The 20,345-nt window shown below is 55.6% G+C and overlaps 1 protein-coding gene across 4 annotated transcripts; it reads left to right on the top strand.

Moving 5' to 3' along the window:
• Positions 1 to 1,936: 1,936 nt before the first annotated feature.
• Tbkbp1 (TBK1 binding protein 1) lies at positions 1,937 to 20,013 on the top strand. 4 transcript variants are annotated; one of them, XM_042673979.1, is made up of 10 exons: positions 1,937 to 2,008; positions 3,893 to 4,146; positions 4,427 to 4,549; positions 4,824 to 4,928; positions 6,132 to 6,312; positions 6,882 to 7,057; positions 7,163 to 7,224; positions 16,392 to 16,510; positions 16,648 to 17,378; positions 18,544 to 20,013. In XM_042673979.1, the coding sequence occupies exons 2-10, from the start codon at positions 3,922 to 3,924 to the stop codon at positions 18,670 to 18,672; spliced, it is 1,851 nt and encodes a 616-aa protein (XP_042529913.1). In that variant the 5' UTR covers positions 1,937 to 2,008; positions 3,893 to 3,921; the 3' UTR covers positions 18,673 to 20,013. The 4 variants fall into 4 exon arrangements, with proteins under 4 accessions (XP_042529913.1, XP_042529912.1, XP_042529910.1 ...); XM_042673978.1 differs by lacking the exon at positions 1,937 to 2,008 and adding an exon at positions 2,952 to 3,521; XM_042673976.1 differs by lacking the exon at positions 1,937 to 2,008 and having other exon boundaries at positions 3,820 to 4,146.
• Positions 20,014 to 20,345: the final 332 nt, after the last annotated feature.

Consider the following 20,345-nt stretch of genomic DNA (forward strand, 5'->3'; position numbering starts at 1 on the left):
GGACTGGGAAGTTGGCTCAGTGGTAGCATGCTTGCCTCACATATGAGGCCCTGAATTCAATTTCTCAGCACCACATAAACAGAAAAAAGCTGGAAGTGGCGCTGTGGCTCAAGTGGTAGGGCACTAGCCATGAACTGAAGAGCTAAGAGACAGCGCCCAGGCCCAGAGTGTTGGAGCCTCATGCCTGTAAGTCTAGCTATTCAAGCTGCTATGATTTGAAGATCATGGTTCAAAGCTAGCCTGGGCAGGAAAGATTCAAGTCACTTAGCATCAATAAACTATTTAAAAAAGCGAAAAGTGGAGCTATGGCTCAAGCAGTAGAGTGCTAGCTTTGTGCAAAAAAGCAAAACAAAACAAAAAAAAACCCTCAGGGACAGCACCCAGTTCCTGAGTTCAAGCCCCAGGACCAGCAAAAAGAGAGAGTGGGGGGAGGGAGGGAAAGATGACATCTGCTTCATCCTTGGGATTGTGTGAAGTTACAGATGTCTCAGACAACTGCCTGGCCTTCATTGCCAGAGATGGGTCATCCCACATGGCTCAAAGAAAGCTATTGCCTTGAGCGCAAGTGGCTGACCTGCCTTCCTGTTCCGGATTATAAAAGGGAGCAGGCCAGCAGCAGGAGGAGAAGCCAGTGAGAATCCCCTCCTTTGAAGAGTGTCCAGAGCTCCTGCTGGCCCTCAGGAGGGAGGGCCAGCTAAAGCCCAGCCTTCTTACAGTGGGAAAGATGGCAGCTGCCCTTGTTTGTCACAGAGCAAGAGCCTTTTCCTTTCATCCTCCTCCTCCTCCTCCTTTCACCAGAGCAGAGAGGTGAACTCAGGTTCCCAGCTAAATTCTGACCACCAGCAAAAGGCCCCTTACCCACCTATGCCCCCGCTTCCAGGTTTGTTGGGGATGCTTTCCTAGCCAGGGACCTCCACGTTGCCCTGGTCATTCTCCAGCCGCAGTTAGGCTGTCTCTGCCTCTACCCACGGGTTTTTAATCCACCGGAAAATAAAAATGACTCATTAACACCTCCCAGGCAGTTACAGGGCACCTTTAGTTCTGATCCCTATGCTTTGCCCCATGAGAACCACAAGTCAGGAATCATTTCCAGCCTAACTCAAGAGGATAAGTAACTTGTCCAAGGTCACATAGTGACCAAAAAAAAAAAAAAAAAGACAAAAAACTTCGTGGCCTCCTGCCGGACAGTCTGGCAGACAGAGGTTCAAGTCACCTCGTGTGGAAAGGTGGAAGATGGGCATTGGTGGTGGTGCTTTTGCCCTGTCCGTGGGCGCTTCGGGGGTGGGGCAGGGGAGGCTGCTGGCCTTGACCTTCGTTCACGCTCACTTCCGAAGTTTAGACACAACTCTGCTCTCCCCGCCTGCGCCCTGCGTTCGGCGACTCCCACATCCAGGCGACGCCCCCTCCTCCGAGAGCGCCCGGAGTGGGAAGGGCCGATCGTTCCCTTCTCAAACAAGACCAAATCCTCCTCCTCATCCAAATAAACAGCTCCACTTCCTCCCCAAATATGCGGCCCCAGAGCCCCCGCGCGCCCCCCGCCCTGTCCGCAGCCGCCCCCGGCACGCGCCACCACGCCAGCCTGCGCCGCGAGGCGGCGGGAGGGGAGGGGGGCGCGGCGCGGGCCGGCCGCCCGGCGGGGAGCGGGAGGGGGGCGCCGGGCGCGCTGCCAGCCCGGCCCGGGCCGCACCGCGGGGGCCGCCGCCCCTCGCCACGTGGTGGTGGTAGCGGCGGGGTCCGGGGCGCCTTTCCCAGTCGGAGGAACCGGGAGCAGCCGGGGAGGAGGAGGCGGCGGCGGCGGCGGCGGCGACGGCGGCGGAGGAGGAGCGGGGCGGGCGGGAGGGCGGGAGGGGGTTGGGGGGAGGGGTGGGGGGTGGGGAGAGACCCGGCGGCGGCGACAGGGCGAGGAGCGGAGCGCGGTGCCAGGGGGGGTGGGGGCCCGGGTGCCCGTCTGGGGAGGGAGTCGGCGGAGGGGGTAAGCTGCGATCACAAGCAGGAACCGGCGGCAGCCGTGAGTCCCTGGCCGGGGCCAGGGCGGGGGAGGGGAGCGGCGCCCCGCGCGGGGCCCCGGGGGTCGCGGGCTGCGCCGGAGGAGGGGGCGCGAGGCTGGCAGGCCACTGACACCGGGTGACTGGGAGGAGGGTCCCGTGGCGACCCCCCGCCTCCCCCCCACCACACCCCTGGGCCCAGTCCGCCGTCGCTCTCTCCAGGCCGCGTCGCCTCCGGAGCCCCTCGCTCGGCCCGGGCAGGGCCGGCAGCCGGGGCCCAGGGCTCCGGGCTCGGCCAGCCGTGGGGGTGGGGGCTGCGTGGTTTCAGTCCCAGAGAGGGGAGGGGCGACGATTTCTGTCGGCCAAGCTGAAGGGGTTTAAAGGGCGGGTCTTAAAGGGGCCGCCGGAGGCACCCCCTCCCCAGCCACCTTCCCTTTGCGCTCTGCGGGGCCGCCGGGCCAGGAGGAGAACGACGGGGAAGGTGGCATGGGTCAGGCGGCCCGGGGCACCGAGCCCTGCAGTCGGGGTGGGCCCCGGAGGCGGGCAGGGGCCTGGGGGGGTGTGTGGTGAGCGCGGGCGGGAGGAGCAGGGGGAGGGGCGGGCGTGGGCAGGAGGGGGTTAAAGGTGGGGCCCGCTCTACAAACACGGGCACACACTCCTTACTCAGACCCGGGCACTCGCGTTTCCTTGGCACTTAGGAGGCTGGAGTGGGGGTGGGTGAGGGGATTCTGGGGGGGTGTCTTGCGCTCGAGCCCTGTGCACCCCAAGCTCCTGGAGCGCCGCTTCGGGGAGGTCGCGGAGCCCACTCCCTGGCACGGGCGCCGAACCCCCTCGCCTGAGCGCACACACGCTCCAGCGCGCGCACACACCTCGGACATTCCCATAGTGCCTCACGTGACACACGGCCCGAACGTGCGCACCTTCCCCACGCTCACGCTCGCGTGCTCACGCGCGCGCTCTCGTACACACACACACACACACACACACAGCCTCTCCACTCCGGCCGACCCCCAGCCTGGGCCCCCGGCAAAGGCGCTCATTGATGGTGACACACCTACACTCATTCACATACACACTACCCCCACATGCCAGCCACAGACACATTCATCAACAGGGCCCTGAGAAGTACACACGCACCCCCTCGCTGCCTACTCCTTTTGGGAGCCCTGAGTCATTCCTGCCCCCCTCCCAGGGCTCCCCATTTCCCTCTCTCAGGCACACTGGGACAGACTGGGGTTGTCCATTGCAGCCTCTTCGCCTGAACCAGGCCCTCACCCAGTTTGCTCCCTCTGACACTCAGCCAAGGACTTCCTGTAGGTCCCGGGTCAGGGGCTGGGAGCGCCTGGACAGCTGCCACCGCCCCTGCGCAATGGAGGAGGCACTTCCTTTTCCTGAACTCTGGGATCCTGCAGGAGGAAATGGGGAAGTTGGGAGGGGGCCCAGTGAGGCCTGGCTGTTAGGGCTGGCCGACCAAAAGCACTGGCTTTCCCTTGGGTGGTGCCAGGGCCCTGGGATGAGGACCTCAGCTCTATCGAGGTACTTGCAAAAGGGAGGTCTGGGATAGAGTGGGCTGATGAGGGAGCCCCGATGGATGGAGCTGTGCTTATGTTGGGAAGGCAGCTCTCCTGTCTACAGGTCTCTCTGGGTTCTGGAAGGGAGCCTTTCCCTGCTGCTAGCTGAGCTGGCTTTAGGCCTTCAGTCCCTGCTTGTCTCCCATCCAGTCTTCACCCGGTTCTAGTTTTATTTCCCAAAGGAGGAGGATGGGGCATAGTCTTCTGGGAAGGGACTGTACCCCTTGATATCTCCCCATACCAAGCTTCTCACTTGACCTAGAGTGTTCAGGCCAGCATGAGGCCGCTGGGGATGAATGCCAAGTGGCCCTTTCCATGCTGTTCCCGCTCTTCTAGGAGGCCCAGTGGGGGCCACCGCACTTACCATGGAGTCCATGTTTGAAGATGACATCAGCATCCTGACCCAGGAGGCCCTAGGGCCCAGTGAGGTGTGGCTGGATGGTCCTGGAGACCCCTCACTGGGAGGTGACATGTGCTCGGCCTCCCACTTTGCCCTCATCACCGCCTATGGAGACATCAAAGAACGGCTGGGAGGCCTGGAGAGGGAGAACGCCACACTCCGCCGCCGCCTCAAAGTCTATGAGATCAAGGTCAGAAGCTAGAGGTGAAAGGGGTGGCAAGAACTAGGGGCCTAGCAGAGAATCCAGGGACCCAGAAGAGGGGTCAGAGTTCACTTTTGGGAACCGGTGAGTCTCCCCTGAGTGATGTGATTTCTCTGGATTTGTGCTCTGGGTTCCCAGAAGCTAATCTGGAGGGATCAGTTTTGAAGCTGTGGATTCCACTGGAAAGGGGACAGTTGGGGACCGTGAGGCAGGTTGTGGGGTTAGGGCATGGTGGGTGCCAGCCCTCTTGAAGATTGCCCTCCCACAGTACCCGTTGATCAGTGACTTTGGAGAAGAGCATGGCTTCTCTCTGTATGAAATAAAGGATGGCTCCTTGCTGGAGGTGGAGAAGGTTAGTCTGCAGCAACGGCTCAACCAGTTCCAACATGAGGTGAGTACTTGGTCTTGGTCTTCCACACAGCCCAGCTCCCTGAGCTTCTGGCCCTCATCTGCTTCTGACACCCACCTCACCTCTCCCCCTCCTTCACCCCAGCCTCTGGCCTTTAGGTCTTTTGATCAAAAATGACCATGGTCTTCCCTAAGCCAGTTGCAGCCTTTCCTGCCCCTCTGTGTGGTGCTGAGAGTGGGGTTAGGGAGGGGTGATGCCCCTCTGCTCCCACTCAAGGATTCACCTGACTCTGGCTCTCCCCTCTGGGCCCATCCAGTTGCAGAAGAATAAGGAGCAGGAAGAACAGCTCGGGGAGATGATCCAGGCTTACGAGAAACTGTGTGTGGAGAAGAGCGACTTAGAGACGGAGCTGGGGGAGATGGTGAGGCCCAGAGAGAGTAGGGGGTGCTCACATGTGTTCCCGGTACTCTGTAATCCCTGTGTGAGCCTTCCAACGTTGTCACATCCCTGCTTGTGGCGTGCACCCTGCTTGTGTTCATGTGTATCCGTGAATGACCTCTTGGCCTTCTGAGTGAGACTGTGTGTGACATCCAGGTTTTAGTGACCATACAGTGACACTGTGGGTCACACCAGGTCAACCTGTAGTGCTGTGTCTACGAGACAAGTGTGGTGAGGCCAGAGGCTATCAGGAATGGCTATCAGTGATGGAGGGATGGGATTTGGTATGTGAGCTGTCAGAATGCAGCCTGCATTGTGTAAGCAGGTGGGTGGGCAAGTGTCAGACCCAGAATATATCATCTCTGCCAGTCCCTGGCTGTGACCTTCATCAAATCAGTCTCCATCCCTTCATTGAGAAATGAGGCAATGATAACAACCTTACTGAACTGTGATGAGGATAATGGGGCATTTGCATGAAAATCTTTTGTTTCCATACACAAATGCTTATATGGCACTTACTGTGTGCCTGGTATCATTCTTACACCTTTATATATAATTGTTGCACCCTTCATATTAGAAGCGGTAGGCATGGTACTGCAATCCCCTTTTAATACAAGAGGTAGATGAAGCCCACAAGTGATTAAGTTACGTATGCCGATGAAAGTTACATGCTCCTAAGAGTGTGGCAGTGTCTGGACACTGAACTCTGTGTGTGTGTGTGTGTGTGTGTGTGTGTGTGTGTGTGTGTGTGCTGGTACTATGGCTTGAACCCAGGGTCTTATGCTTGGCTCTTTTGCTCTACCACTTGAGCTACACCTCCACTTCTGCCTGGGCTGGCTTTGAACCCAGGTCCTCAGATCTCAGCCTCCTTAGTAGCTAGGCTAGGATTATAGGCATGAGCCACCAGAGCCTGGCTCTGGGTGTTCTTATGATTGGCTCTTTGTGTTAAGGTCAGAAAAGAGATGTTTGATCTGACCTTGCCATGGGTAGTCTCTGGAAACATCTGCATTGCAGGTGCTGGGAGAGGAGGCCTCGCACCCATGGCCACTTGGAGTATGAGTGTAGAATACTCCGATAGCCTCTTCTCCAGGGTGTGGTGTCCTGAATGGAGGAGTCCTGGGTTTGGGAAGCCCGCAATAGCTCCCTGGCCTTGTAGAGACCTCTAGCCCTCTATCTCCTCCTGCAGCGGGCCCTAGTGGAGACACACCTGCGACAGATCTGTGGTTTGGAGCAACAGTTGCGGCAGCAACAAGACCTCCGGGACGCGTCCTTTTCCAGCCTGAGCCCCCCACCCGCCCCTGCACCCCCCTGTGCTGACCTGGACCTACACTACATGGCATTGAGAGGAGGACCTGCCTTGAGTCATGGTGAGATTTCAGTGACCCTCGATTTCCCCACCTCCAGCTTCCCCTGACCAGCCCCTGTTTCAGCACCCTTGGACTCTTCTGGTTTACCTAAAATCCCATTACATTGTCGTCAGTTTGTCCAATCATCACCCCATCTTGCCTTTTCCAAGTATTCACCTCAACTCTACATACCCCAGTTTCTCCCACTGCCATCCCCTTTAAATGCAGCCTTTCTCGTCAGGGTCTGCTTGCCCCAGTGCAATTTGTGGGTGTGCCAGCAGAGGGTGCCCCCACCCAGAGTCCCTGCCTGTCTTAGTTGTGATGAGGACAGGCCAGTGAGGATGCTCTAGACGTCTGAATCTCACAGTGGGGTAGCCTCTGGAGGCCATCGCATGTTTCCCTGGCCTCCAGCAAGGTTTATCAGCAGCAACTGGCCCGTCCTTCCCAATGCCTCATAGCAGCGTCTCTCACCCTCCTGTATCTGTCGTCTTGTCCCTCATGCTTTGTTTCCCACCTGTTTCATTTTGTGTGGATCTGGGAGTTGATGGAGGCAGCTGGACCCAGCCTGACAATGTCCTGTCTCCTGACAGCAGGCTGGCCTGGCCCCACACCGAGTGTGAGTGAGCTGGAGCGGAGGCAGCTGGAAGAGGCCCTGGAGGCTGCACAGGGGGAAGCCCGGGGGGCCCAGCTTCGGGAGGAGCAGCTCCAGGCAGAATGTGAGCGGCTGCAGGGGGAGCTGAAGCAGCTACAGGAGACTCGGGCCCAGGTAAAGATGGAGAACAACCCTGAGAGGTCCAGGGACATGAAATGGCAGGGATGGGGTCTAGGCAAGGATGAGGGTAGGCTCTGATCGATTCATCTTCCTTCTTAGGACCTGGCCTCCAACCAGTCGGAGAGGGACATGGCATGGGTGAAGAGAGTGGGAGATGATCAGTAAGTCACATCCCAACCGTTTAACCTGTGGGGGTCCCAGGTCCCTATGAGTTTGGTTTCCATCCCTCTGTGGCATCTGGGGTGCTTATTGCTCTACCTCCATCACAAGGAAGGAGTGAAACGTGTTTCTTCTTGAGGTGTCGAGCTGGGAGAAATGTACTCAGTGGCTTTGTTGTTATGTCATTGTCATCTGGTATACACCGTTTTCTATACACAGTTGGTTAGGGTTACCCTTCCTTCCTAGTGAGGAGGGAGCTGCTCAGCATGACTCTTATGTTTTCTGTTCGTCTCAAAACGGAGAGGCACCTGAGGCTTAGAGAGGTTTCAAGATGGTGTAGCGTCTTACCAGGGACGAGGGGTTCAGGATTTAGGAAGGGAGCATGTTGGTGAGAAGCCGGATGGCCGGGCCTCTGGGGGAGCGCTGGGCAGCCCGGTGTCAATGTCTGGTGTCTTTCACAACTATACCCAGTCTCATCTTCTGCTTTCTGAGAAATAGAGCTCAAACTTTTTCCATCCTGTGTCCTTTCCCCTGACATGAGACAGGTGGCAAAGACTCCCCGTGTTCACTGGTGAGCGAACCTGAGGCCCAGAGAGGGAAAGAGCCCCAGGGCTCCTCCCTTCCAAAAGACTTCCTCCTCTTCTTCCTCCCAGCTTTTGGCCAACTTCCCTCCTCACCCTGAGGTAAAGGCCTGGGTGGAGCTGTGATAGCTAGGAGGTGAGAACCCAGTTTATGAGGCTATTGGGTGGGACCCTCAGCTCCACTGCTTGTAGGGGAGAGGCTTTGTGGAGAGGTTCCAACCTAGCTTGTGGCTAGGGTTTTGGGCCCATCTCAGCCCCTGTGTTTAGACTCAGAGCACACGTACATATTCATATTCTAGAATTGTAGCTTGCACCAGAAATCATACCAAAGACTTCTTATGGACCAGCTAGTCCAGTCCCCTCCTATCAGAAGAAGAGGGAGTGGAGCCTCTCCTAATTGGCTCAGTGCCAAGGGAAGACTTTTTGACAGCATTGGGGTGTGACCCAGAGATTCCTCCTGGGCTGCAATGTGGTACTGGCTTTGAGGTTACCTTTCTGGACCCCAGGTTTCCCTCTAGTCCTTGCTGAGAGATGTAAGAGGAAGATGAGATAGATTTTTTTTTTCTAGTAGTGGGGCCTGAACTCTGGGCCTGGGCGCTGTCCCCCAGCTCTTCATCTCAAGGCGAACATTCTACTACTTGAGCCACTTCCGGTTTTCTGGTGGTCAATTGGAGATAAGAGTCTCATGGACTTTCCTGCCCAGGATGGCTTTGAACTGCAATCCTCAGATCTTAGCCTCTTGAGTAGCTAGGATTATAGGCATGAGCCACTAGTGCCCGGCTTTTTTGTTTGTTTGTTTTTGTTTTTGTTTGTTTTTGGTCAGTCATGGAGCTTGAATTCTGGGCCTGGGTGCTGTCCCTCAGCTCTTCAGCTCAAGGCTAGAGCTCTACCACTTGAGCCACAGTGCCATTTCGAGCTTTTTCTGTTTATGTGGTGCTGAGGAATCAAACTCAGGGTCTCATGCATGCAAGGCAAGCACTCTACCACTGAGCCGCCTTCCCAGCCCCTAGCGCCTGGCTTTGAGGTAGATTATTGAAGGAGCAGAGAAGGGGTGGTAGATCCCCAGGGGCCAGGATTCATATGCTAAGAACAAGCCTGTCCCTTACATGCCCTGGAGGTCCTGTCACCTGCACTGCTGATTCTGGCCAGGAAAAAACCTCTTCTCCCATACCCAAGGCACCTGTCCCACAAAGCCCTGTGCCAGAGGGAGCCCTCCCCTCCCCCCCAGCTGCTGAGGGCCTTGTCCAGAAAGTCCTCCCAGAGGCACCTCCAGCTCCTGCTCTCCCCGTGGGTCTCTGTGCCTGTGGTGGATCAGGCCCTGCCGGCCTGCCAGCCTGCCTGCCTGCCTGCCTGCCTGCCTGCCTGCCACATGCGCCTTTCACTCCCAGAAAGCCTCAGCTTGGTAAGAGTTTGTGTCAGAGGAAGTCTTCACTCCCTTGGTAGTTTTATTTTCTTAGAAAACTCAGCCCTTGCTGGGCACTGAGCTCATGCCTGTCATCTTAGCTCCTTAGGTGGTTGAAATGTGAGCATCATAGTTTGAAGCAGCCTGGGCATGAAAGCCTGTGAGACTACTATCTCCAATAATCACAGAAAAAGTCAGACGTAGTGCTGTGGTTCAAGTGGTAGAGTGCTAGCCTTAGGCAAAACAAGCTTAGGGGCAGTGCCCCGGAGCAGAGTTCAAGTTCCAGGACTGGCAGAAAGAAAGAAAAGAAAGAAAGAAAAAGAAAACTCAGCCCCTTTTGGTAAGAGGCTTCTCCCTAGGGCTCCCTCCTCCCTGAGGAAGGTAGGTATCCGCTCTCCATTCTTTCTCCTGCCATGTCTGCTGAATTTTACATAAGCCCTTTTCCAAACATGGGAATCTGGGGCTATGTTTTGGGGGTTGGGGGTATGAAGGGGACCCAGTTCTTTTGTATCCTGAAAGCTGCCTCCTATCTTAGCTTGGATGCTTGGGGCAGCCAGGTCGACTGCAAGAATCCTCACCATTCAAACACCTCCCTTAAACGTGTTTGTCGCTCCAGCCCCCCTTCCTGGTTCTGGCTGCATCATGGAACAGGCCTGGAAGCAGCCCTAGCCCCGGGTTTCCTAGTCCACGGCTTCCCAGGTCCTGGTGTAGCAAGACTGTCACCATCCAGGTCTAACCCTGAGGCAAGAGTTCCCTTTACCACGAAGTGCTGGTGGCCAGAACCCAGGGGAAAAGATTACCCCAAAGAGAGCCTCTGAGGTTACTGGCAAAGGCAGTGTCAAGGTGGGGAGGGGAGGAACGTTCATCGTGCTCCTGAGGAGGTGCAGGAGGGTCCCAGACAGGAGGTGCAGGACCCATGAGCCCCTTTCCTCTGGGCTTGTAGGTTCCTGAGTGGGAGTTTTGGAAAATGCATCCACTGGTAAGAGGGGAGGGGAGATGGGGAGAGGTACTGCTTGAAGGTAATAAGAATTCCAGGTTGGCTCCAAGGGGGCGATAAGGGTCCTGGGAGGGAGGGGGCTCCTTGGTAAGGGAGCCCAGTAAGAAAAAGGGGCTCAGTATGGGTGAGAAGGGGAAACCCATCAACTATAGGTCTTTCTTTTCTTCCCAACGTGGGGGGCTCAGTGTTGCAGTCTAGGCCCTTTTCCGCCCCCCTCCCTCTGCCCACAAGCCTCTGCGTGGGCTGTGGTTAGTGGTGGGGAAGTGTGAACTCGGAGAGAGAGGATGGAAACTCTGCACGGAGGTCAAGGGCAGTGTGGGGTGGGTCGGGACGGAAGTCGGAGACCCCCATGTACCCTGAGCGTAGCCTCATGCCCCCAAATCAGCGGCTCCGGGCCTCCCCCTTCACGCTTCTCACCCTCCCTACTTCCTTTCTTTCAAGTCTCCTTCAGCCCAGGCACCCAGTGCATGCAGAATTAGCCCCTGAGCACGACAGCCTCCGGGTTACCCCAGGCGGGCTTTGAGCCCATTTCCAACCCCTGTGCCTGGCAGCAAGACCTACAGCTTGTCCTTGCTTGCTGGTTCCCTGATGGGAAACTCCACATCCTTCCCCCCCCAGCTTCGTAAACTAAGTCTTAAACTGGTGTCTCAACAAAAGCTCAACACGAGCTACTTGTTTCCCAGGCACTCCTGGCACCTTTATCTATGCGGCACGTTAGGCAAGGTGAGACACCTACAAGATCTCTTTTCATTCTCCTACCATGAGGTGCTGAGAAGGCCAGCAGAGGAGAAGAGCAGTGCAGGCACCCGGCTGGTCCCTAGCAGGTGGGGACTCACGGTGTGTCTTCCTGCTCAGGTTCTTTTATAGGTAGGAGGCCCTTTATGAGAGGGGCGGCTATGTGATCTGTTGGCCAAATTGGGGTGGGTTTGGAAAGTGAAAGGGGCACTATTAATAATTTTGCTGTGGCAGCTAGTGTGAAGCAGGATGGTTCTTGGCAAACTGAGGCCCTGCTTCTAACACCCTCCTGCCCCCCCTCCCCGTAGCTGCTTGATTCTGCTGTATCTGCCATGGTTTGTAGTCACAGTGGACGTATACTGGAAGCCTGGCCAGAGCTGCCACGAAGAGCTAGGCTCTGGGGACCACAAGTTACAGCTGGTGGAGGAGAGTGAAGGGCTCAAGGCACTGGAAAGGAAGTGGTGGAGCACTGGCTTGTTGCAAAGCAACTTCCTCCTCCCCCAGCCCACAACCTCAAGTCCGCTCCACGGCCTGGTGCCTGTGGTCCCCTCCCTGAGGGTCGGGCAGGCGGGAAGATTGGTACTGGGTGTGCCTGTGGGTGGTGGAAAGTTCAGCCCCTAAATTCTCCCACAGAATGAGATGGCTGGGGGAGCAGGGGTGGGCTCTGGATGAGAATGGAAGGGTTGGGAATGCTGGATTTGTGTTTCCCTCCCAATTCTGAATCAGTTCTGCTCACATGACAGCTATAGTCTTCACCCTGGTGTCAACCCTAGTTTCATCTCTAACTCTAATCTTTTTTTAAAAAAACATTTTAAATTTAATCCGTTTATTTAATTTTTAATTTTTATTTTTGCTGGGGCTTGAACTCAGGGCCTGGGCACTGTCCCTGAGCTTCTTTTGCCCAAGGCTAGCATTCTACCACTTCTGCCACAGTGCCATTTCCAGCCTGTTTGTGTGGTACTGAGGAATCAAACCCAAGGCTTCATGCATGCAAGGCAAGCACTCTACCACTAAGCCACATTCCCAGCCCTCTGACTCTATTCTTATCTCTAATTCTTTTTTTTTTTTTTTTTGGGTCCGGTTGTGGGGCCTGAACTCTGGACCTGGGCGCTGTCCCTCAGCTCTTCAGCTCAAGGCTAGCGCTCTACCACTTGAGCCACAGCGCCACTTCCGGCTTTTGCTTATGTGGTGCTGAGGAATCGAACCCAGGGCCTCATGCATGCAAGGCAAGCGCTCTACCACTGAGCCACCTTCCCAGCCCCTCTTATCTCTAATTCTGATTCCACCTCTGTCGACAAGAACTTCCAACCTCAAGCCTCCTGTGATTCAAACTCCACCTTTCATCCAGACCTCAAGCCACTCTCCTGGTCTAAGCCTATCATCTAAACCTGAATTCTGGTTCTACCACATTCTTTCCACTCTGCAGTACAGAGCATGTGGGGTCCTGTGGGGTTCAGAAGCTGGGTTGAGGCAGAAAGAGACCTGGAGAAGGATGTTTAGGTGTTTAACCCTTGCTTCAGTTGTTTGATCAGTGATAGCAAAGATGATGGCTTCCAGACAAGTTTTTGAGATTCCTAGATTATTCATGGAAAGAATGAATAAGGGCTGGGAAGATGGCTCAGTGGTAGAGTGCTTGCCTTGCATGCCCCAGGCCCTGGGTTTGATTCCTCAGCAGCACATAAACAAAAAGCCTGAAGTGGCACTGTGGCTCAAGTGGTAGAGTGCTAGCCTTGAGCTGAAGAGCTGAGGGATGGTGCGCCCAGGCCCAGAGTTCAGGCCCCACAACTGACAAAAAAAAAAATGAATGAATGAAACACAGATCAATGAAGGAGGGGAATGTCTTACATCTGAGAGTGCCCTTCTTCCTGCCAACTCTGCCTTTTGCACTCTGGCTCCTCTGAAGGTGCCAGCCTAGCAGGCTGAGGTGCCAAAAGCAAGCATTTGAATCCCTGTTTTGTGCAACCATTGCTCTGTGACCTTAAGCCAGCTCCTAATTGATCTTGCATGTCCATGTCTGTCTAGCACCTTCTTCCCTCTCTGGCAGGAGCAGAAGTTCTTGTTTTCTCCCAGCCATCTGCAAGGTCTCCAGCCTCCTTGTTCTTCTCTTCTATCATCGCTGCTCCTGCTTTCCTGCCTTTCCTGATTGTTTAGGAGGTGTACACATAATGGTCAGTAGCATAGGCTTTGGAGCAGCTCAGCTACTTCTGGGCTTTAGGACTTTGGTCAAGTGATTTAATCTCTGTGCATTTCATTTTCTACTCTGTAAAACAGAGGCAATAACAGTGGCACTGCTGTGAAGGGTTGTGAAGACAGTACAGCTTTAGCACACAGTTTGTAGTCTGGGATCAGCATTCATTCAAATGATCCATGGTTCTTTTCTGGTTGCCTCTCAGGTTTAGACACCCAAGTGGTGACAGACTCAGTCTTTTCTTCTGTAATCTAAGCAGTCAAGGGGCACTCTGGTATAACCACTGCTGCCCTTCACCTGAACCCTTCTTCCTAGAGTCATGATGGTGGAAAGAGCACTCAGGTGTGGTCAGGAAGCTAGCAAACGTATTTCAGTGCATGTGTGTGGCTCTTGGTTGTGTTATGAAGTTGAGATTTTTTTCCACTGAATTGGCAGTGTTTTCAGTGAGTCATTCAGATGGTTAAAATACTCTGCAGCTGGGTGTGTGTATCTTTAGGAGAGAAAAAAAATGCCTACTGAAACGGCAGGTCTTGTGGGGCCAGGACCTATCTGGAGGTCAGATCTTTCCTTGCCAGGTTCTTTGTGAAGATGGCCAGTCAGTTCTTAGAGGACAGTCTCTGACTGGCCCAAACACTTGGTGTCAGCTGGGATAGAGGCTGAGCATTTTGGGCTACGGGCTTCCTCCTTCCATTTCCTATGATCCTGGTTTTTTTTTGTTTTTTTGTTTTTTTTTTTCTGTGAGGAGAGATTTAGGATCCAGGCTGTGGAAACTAGGGTGGCTCCTGACAAGGGAGGAAAAGAAGCAGGAGAGAGGGGCCTGGGAACTGAGTGTGGCAGGTGAGATCTCCCAGGCAGAGTGTGAAAGCGACGACCTGTATCTGTCACCTGAGATGCAGCAGGGAAGGTGGATGGGAAAAGCAACTATGGCTGAGTGGATGGAAGATGACACTTCACCAGTACCCTGCCCCAAACACCCCAGCGGCCCCCAATGCTGAGTGGACGGCAGAGTCCCACTCTTCACATTGCCCTTGGTCTAAAGAGAAATGAAATCTTTCCTTCCTTCCTTCCTTCCTTCCTTCCTTCCTTCCTTCCTTCCTTCTTTCCTTCCTTCCTTCTTTCCTTCCTTCCTTCCTCCCTTCCTCCCTCCGTCCCTCCCTCCGTCCCTCCCTTCTTTTATTCATTCAGTAGTAAGTCAGTTATTTAGTGATTCTGGGGCTTTGAACTCAGGGCCTAGTGCTTGCTAGGCAGGAGCTCTAATGCTTTTTTTTTTTTTTTTCACTAGTAATGCCTGGACTGAGATTTGCCTATTAGGTTAACCACTGTAGCTTGGATGACAGCTATGCAACCCCATACCCAGATTCTTTCCATTGAGTAAGACTTGTGGACTTTTTTGCCCTTGCTGGCCTAGAACCAGGACCCTCCCAATCTCAGGCTCTTAAATAGTTAAATGACAAATACATATCATTAACATACCATTCTATCCAGTTAGAGGTTGTGAAAGGATCTTGGGAACTTTTCTGCCTGGAACTGGCTGTGTGTGTGTGTGTATGTGTGTGTGTGTGTGTGTGTTTGCTTGCACACATGTGTGCATGTGCATAAGTTAGTCCTAGGTCTTGAACTCAGACCCTGGGTACTGTCCCTACACTTTTTAGCTCAAGGCTAGCACTCTACTACTTGAGCCACAGGTCCACTTTTGGCTTTTTTGCTAGTTAATTGGAGATAAGAGTCTCCATGGACTTTCCTGCCCAGGATGGCTTTGAACTGCAATCCTTCAATCTCAGTCTGCTGAGTAGTTAAGATTATAGGCATGAGCCACCGATGCCCAGCCTGGGCTGGCTTTGAACCAGGATCCTTCTCAACATTCCAAGTAGCTATGATTATAGGGCTAAGCCACTGGCTTTGGAGTTTCTGGTTTGATGTAGGGCATATGTGGAGCTCCCAGTCTGATAGGAAGATACATTTCTTCCCATGGGCCCATTAGCCCAAGACACATTAGCAAATGTAGGAACTGAGATGTATCATGACTGCAGGACCTCGGTGAGGAGTCCTAGGACATTTTTCTCAGAAGTATGCCCAGGACTTGTGTTTCCCCAAAAGGGTTTGTCCCCCAGACTCCCTGCTCACGTATGCTTTGGTCCAGTTGGATTAAGAGTTGTTTGGTTGTGGATGGACTGTTTCTCCCCTCATCCCTCAGCCTTGTCCTTTTCAAAGGGGAAGATGCTTTACATGGACTCCTCCAGCAAATGGACTATGTTCTGCTTTTCATTTGTGCTTTGAGAAAACACAGTGACAACTATAAAGTCAGCATGACTTTTTTTTTTTTCTGGTCTAAGAACTAAAACTCAGGGCCTGGGTGCTGTCCCTGAGCATCTGCTCAAGGCTAGTGCTCAACCACGTGAACCACAGTTCCACTTCCAGCCTTTTCTGAGTAGTTTATTAGAGATGAGTTTCTCACAGACTTCCCTGCCTGGGTGGCTTCAAACCTGGATCCTCCTATTGCAATCAGCCTCCTAGGTAGCTTGGATTACAGGCATGAGCCACTGGTGCCCAGCTTCAGCACAACTAACTTCCTTCCTTCCTTCCTTCCTTCCTTCCTTCCTTCCTTCCTTCCTTCCTTCCTTCCTTCCTTCCTTCCTTTCTTTCTTTCTTTCTTTCTTTCTTTCTTTCTTTCTTTCTTTCTTTGCTGGCTTGAACTCAGAGCCTGGGCACTGACCCTGAGCTTCGAACTCAGAGCCTGGGCACTGACCTTGAGCTTCTTTTGCTCAAGGCTAGCACTCTACCACTTGAGCCACAGCGCCACTTCTGGCTTTTTCTGTGTATGTGGTACTGAGGAATCGAACTTAGGGCTTCATGCATGCTAGGCAAGCACTGTACCACTAAGCCACTTCCCAGCCCCCCAGCACAACTTTTCAATGGGGCTATTTTGACATCACAGGTTCTGCACAGATGAGGAAAACATTCTTACCACCTACACGAGCTGTGTTAAGGCCTCAGATGGACCTGACTGGTCCCTTGGAATCTCTCTGGCACCCATCCTCACCCCTGCAACAGAAAACTGTGCCCCAACCCTAGAAATGTTTTCTAGAAGCAGCGGGAGGCTTCCTGGAGGAGGTGGCCTTTGAGGAGGATCTTAGAAGCAGAGGATTACTACAGTTGAAGTAGGAGGACCCTGGAGGATTGGGCCAGGTGCAGCTGCAAGGGACAGAGCCGTTCTTCCTAGCAGCCTGGGACTTAGGAGCCCACCACCCCTTGCCCTCTGCCCTCAGGGTGAATTTGGCCCTGGCCTACACTGAGCTGACAGAGGAGCTGGGCCGGCTCCGGGAGTTGAGCTCCCTGCAAGGGAGGATCTTGAGGACCTTGTTGCAGGAGCAGGCCCGGAGTGGAGGTGAGCACACGGGACGACTGATGGATGGCATGGCAAGGCGGGCTGAGGAGGGAGGAAGGTGGCCACGGCAGCCCTTCCCTGGTCCCGGGTACCGCCTGGCCCCACAAGCCTGAGCCCCATCTTGCGTTCTCTTGCAGGTCAGAGACACTCGCCGCTGTCGCAGCGCCACTCCCCGTCCCCCCAGTGCCCCTCGCCCTCCCCGCCCGCCCGGGTGGCACCCCCTTGCGCCCCGTGCCAGTCGCCCGCCCCGCAGCGCCGCTCTCCTGTGCCCCCGTGCCCCTCGCCCCAGCAGCGCCGCTCGCCGGCCTCGCCCTCCTGCCCGTCGCCCGTCCCGCAGCGCCGCTCGCCGGTGCCGCCGCCGCCGCCGTGCCAGTCCCCCAGCCCGCAGCGCCGCTCGCCGGTGCCCCCCAGCTGCCCGGCCCCGCAGCCCCGGCCGCCGCCGCCCCCGCCGCCCGGGGAGAGGCCGCTGGCCGAGCGCGCCTACGCCAAGCCGCCCAGCCACCACGTGAAGGCCGGCTTCCAGGGCCGCCGCAGCTACTCGGAGCTGGCGGAGGGCGCGGCCTACGCGGGCGCCTCCCCGGCCTGGCTGCAGGCCGAGGCGGCCACGCTCCCCAAGCCCCGCGCCTACGGCGAGCTCTACGGGCCCGGCCGGCCGCTCAGCCCGCGGCGCGCCTTCGAGGGCATCCGGCTGCGCTTCGAGAAGCAGCCGTCGGAGGAGGAGGAGTGGGCCGTGCCCGCCAGCCCGCCCAGCCCCGAGGTGGGCACCATCCGCTGCGCCTCCTTCTGCGCCGGCTTCCCCATCCCCGAGTCGCCGGCAGCCACCGCCTATGCCCACGCCGAGCACGCGCAGTCCTGGCCGTCCATCAACGTGAGTGGGTGCCCCCCGCCGAGAGCTCCACCCTGGGCCTGGGGACCTTGGCCCTCGCGGGTGCCCGCCAGCCAGCCCTTCACACCCTGTAGGCTGGGAGGGCTCCTGGGACCACCAGCATTAGTATACGGTCGCCTCCCTGTGTGAGTGCGACTGGTTGGTGGGAGTTGGGTCTTCTGTCTGGTGCTATGGTTAAGGAGGCTGAGATCTGAGGATAGTGGTTCAAAGCCAGCCCGGGCAAGAAAAGTCTGTGAGACTCTCATTTCCAGTTAACCACCAGAAAGCCAGAAGTGGAGCTGTGGCTCAAAGTGGTAGAGCTTTAGCCTTGACCAAAAGGAATTCAAGAGACAGCACCCAGGCCCTACAGGACAAACCAGAAAAGAAAAGAAAAAAAAAGAATATGGTTCTCAGCTCTGATTGTGATTCCCACTCCCCTACTTAGCTGTAGTGCAAGTTACACTTTCTGATCTTCAACTTTCCACCCATAAAATGGAGGCCAAGATGTTTCAAAACTTGAATTACCAGAGAAGTGTTCTTTATTAGGAAGAGAATCTGAACCTAAAGTAGTCTGCAGCATGTGTGCCTCCAACACCCTGTATTTGGTAGGGTAGGCATACTCAAGGCTGTGGGGCACCTGGACCCACAAGGGACTGACCAGACTCGGCTTCCCTTCTCCAGGCTTCAGAGCCCCTGTCTTCCATCTGTCCTGGAAGACATCATATCTCAGGGCTCCATCACATCACTGAAATAATGAGTTTCCTGAATGTCACAACTAGCTAGCCCTTGTCATCTGAAAGGACCAAAATATATTCCACAGCCAGACAAAATTATTTTGGGATTATACATAGTTGGGGATTGTTCAGTGCTTTGAGTCCTCTGGAGTTAACGGTCTTAGTCACTCTGGGAGCATGTCTGGGCTTCGGCTCCCCTCATTACTGTAGGTGCCCCGGGCAGCTGAGCAGTGACTCCTATAGCAGTGACTCTCGTACATTTCCTGGGGACCTGTGCCGTGGGCAGGCAAATGGCTAAGCTGGTGGCTGGGAGGATGGTGCTGGAGAAAGGGTTCTTAGACCCTCTTCTGCATGCTGCAGCTCTCTCTGTCCTGGATCTTGGGAATGGGAAATTAGGATGTGGAAAGCCTAAGTAACTCCTCCTCTCCCCACAGCTGCTGATGGAGACCGTGGGCTCTGACATCCGAAGTTGCCCCCTCTGCCAGCTGGGTTTCCCTGTCGGGTACCCAGATGATGCCCTCATCAAACACATTGACTCCCACCTGGAGAACAGCAAGATTTAGGGCACCTCCCCCTATCTGGCTGTGTCTCTGTCCTCTCTCATCACCCCCAAAACTCACTGAATGCTGCATGAATCTCGTGGGGGGCCCCTGCCCCTTACGGTCCCCAGATACCTCCACTAGCTACTGAGTCAATGTGAGTGCCATCTTCCCTGGCCCAGGCACCACTCAGCTCTGGCTTTTCCCAGGAGGTCAGACAAGACTTCCCCCATCCGCCCAGTTTCCACTGGGGAGATGGGGAATTCTATGAGGGAGATGGGGGGGGCATACCCCCAGGCCTCTCCCTCTGTCCTTCTCAAACAGGATCAGATCCTAGGAGGTATCTAGTGCTGGGGCCTGGGGGAAGGGGAAGGTTTCAGATAACTCCTGGAGCTCCTGAGGCCCTCCCTCAGATGGCTGTGCTCTTCCAGGGAGCACCTCCCAGTGGGGACCCAGCACCTGCCCTGCACAGAGATGCAGATCCTGTCTCCCATGGCCGGCCTTGCGGGAAGGAGGCATCCTATGTCTTGCCAGTCCCTGGAGGCCAGCCCTGTTCTCCCCCTCTACCCGCCCTGAGGAACAGGGAGAGAGGAAGAGGAGAGGGAGGACCATCCCAAAGAGGCTGTCCTGGGGCTGGAGGCCCTGTGCCATTGCCCTCAGGTGGCAGGGCTGTCTGCCAGCCTCCCAGGCCCCCCTCCTGGCGCCCCTGGCACTGAGGCACAGATCATCAAGCAGATGCCCCCCCCTCCCCCCCCCCCCCACTGGAGCCCTGACACCGGTGTCCTGGAGCCTCTGTATGACTCAGCCTCTTATTTTCTGGGTGGGTGTCATCAGCCCCTGCCTCAGAGGCCAGAACCTGAGAAATGGGCCCAGGGTGCTGTGGAGATCAACTTCAAAAGAGCTAGCCCCTTTCCTCATACCCACATTCTCCCTGTGAAATCTACCTCAGAGTCGTCCCCTCAGAAGGACAGGTGAGCAGAGGTTGTGGGGGCCCCCGGCTGAGGTGGGGAGCCTCCTGCGCAGGAGCCTGCTGCCCACAATGAATCCACCCTCCACTACAAGCCTCCTCCAGGCCTCAGCCCCAGGCCAGTGGCAGTAAACACGACTGTCCGCGCACGTGCCGTTCTGATCCAGATCTCTTCCAGGCCCCTTCCCCGTGCCCCTCTCACCCTCAGTGCTGGGGTGTGTGTGTCAAGGGGTGAGTCGGGCAGGGAAGGGACCAAGGACTCCGGAGACACATGTCATTGTACCCTGAGTGTTCCCCAGAGAGGGGACATGGGGAAGGGGGGGCCTGGAGAGGGGAGAGGGGACCCTGTGCTCTCGGAAAGTTGAAAGTCCAAATAAAACTTACCTGTTCCATCTGCACTTGGCCTGTGCCTCTGTGTCTAGGGTGAAGAGGTCTTGGAAACTCTCAGGGAACCAAAAGAGGGCAGGCACTGGCAAGTAGGGGATACATGGGGCACCCACCGGTTCTGTTGATTCAGATATGCTGGTGGTCACCGGTGGTTTGTGACGCAAGTTGACTTTGAATAGGGGTGAAGCAGCCACTAGGCTCCAAGCGGGTACCGGGGCTTTTGCACTTTTCCCTCCCACCAGGTCTGCTAGTGAAGGCTCTAAAGAGAGTTTGTAGAGAGGGTTTATCAATAGTCCCATCTTTTCATCAGACACTCTTGCACACCGGGAACCAGGCTGGGGCT

The sequence above is a fragment of the Dipodomys spectabilis genome, unplaced genomic scaffold (genome assembly GCF_019054845.1).
Source record: "Dipodomys spectabilis isolate Male_0828 unplaced genomic scaffold, ASM1905484v1 ptg000018l, whole genome shotgun sequence".
Lineage (NCBI taxonomy): Eukaryota > Metazoa > Chordata > Mammalia > Rodentia > Heteromyidae > Dipodomys > Dipodomys spectabilis.

What these genes read in the sequence shown, in the direction of transcription:
- Tbkbp1 (XM_042673976.1), top strand. Translation starts at nt 3,853, where the DNA reads ATGCCAAGTGGCCCTTTCCATGCTGTTCCCGCTCTTCTAGGAGGCCCA. An exon ending in AGACGGAGCTGGGGGAGATG is followed by an intron (nt 4,929 to 6,131) that starts GTGAGGCCCAGA and finishes CTCCTCCTGCAG; the next exon opens with CGGGCCCTAGTGGAGACACA. An exon ending in AGTCCTGGCCGTCCATCAAC is followed by an intron (nt 17,379 to 18,543) that starts GTGAGTGGGTGC and finishes CTCTCCCCACAG; the next exon opens with CTGCTGATGGAGACCGTGGG.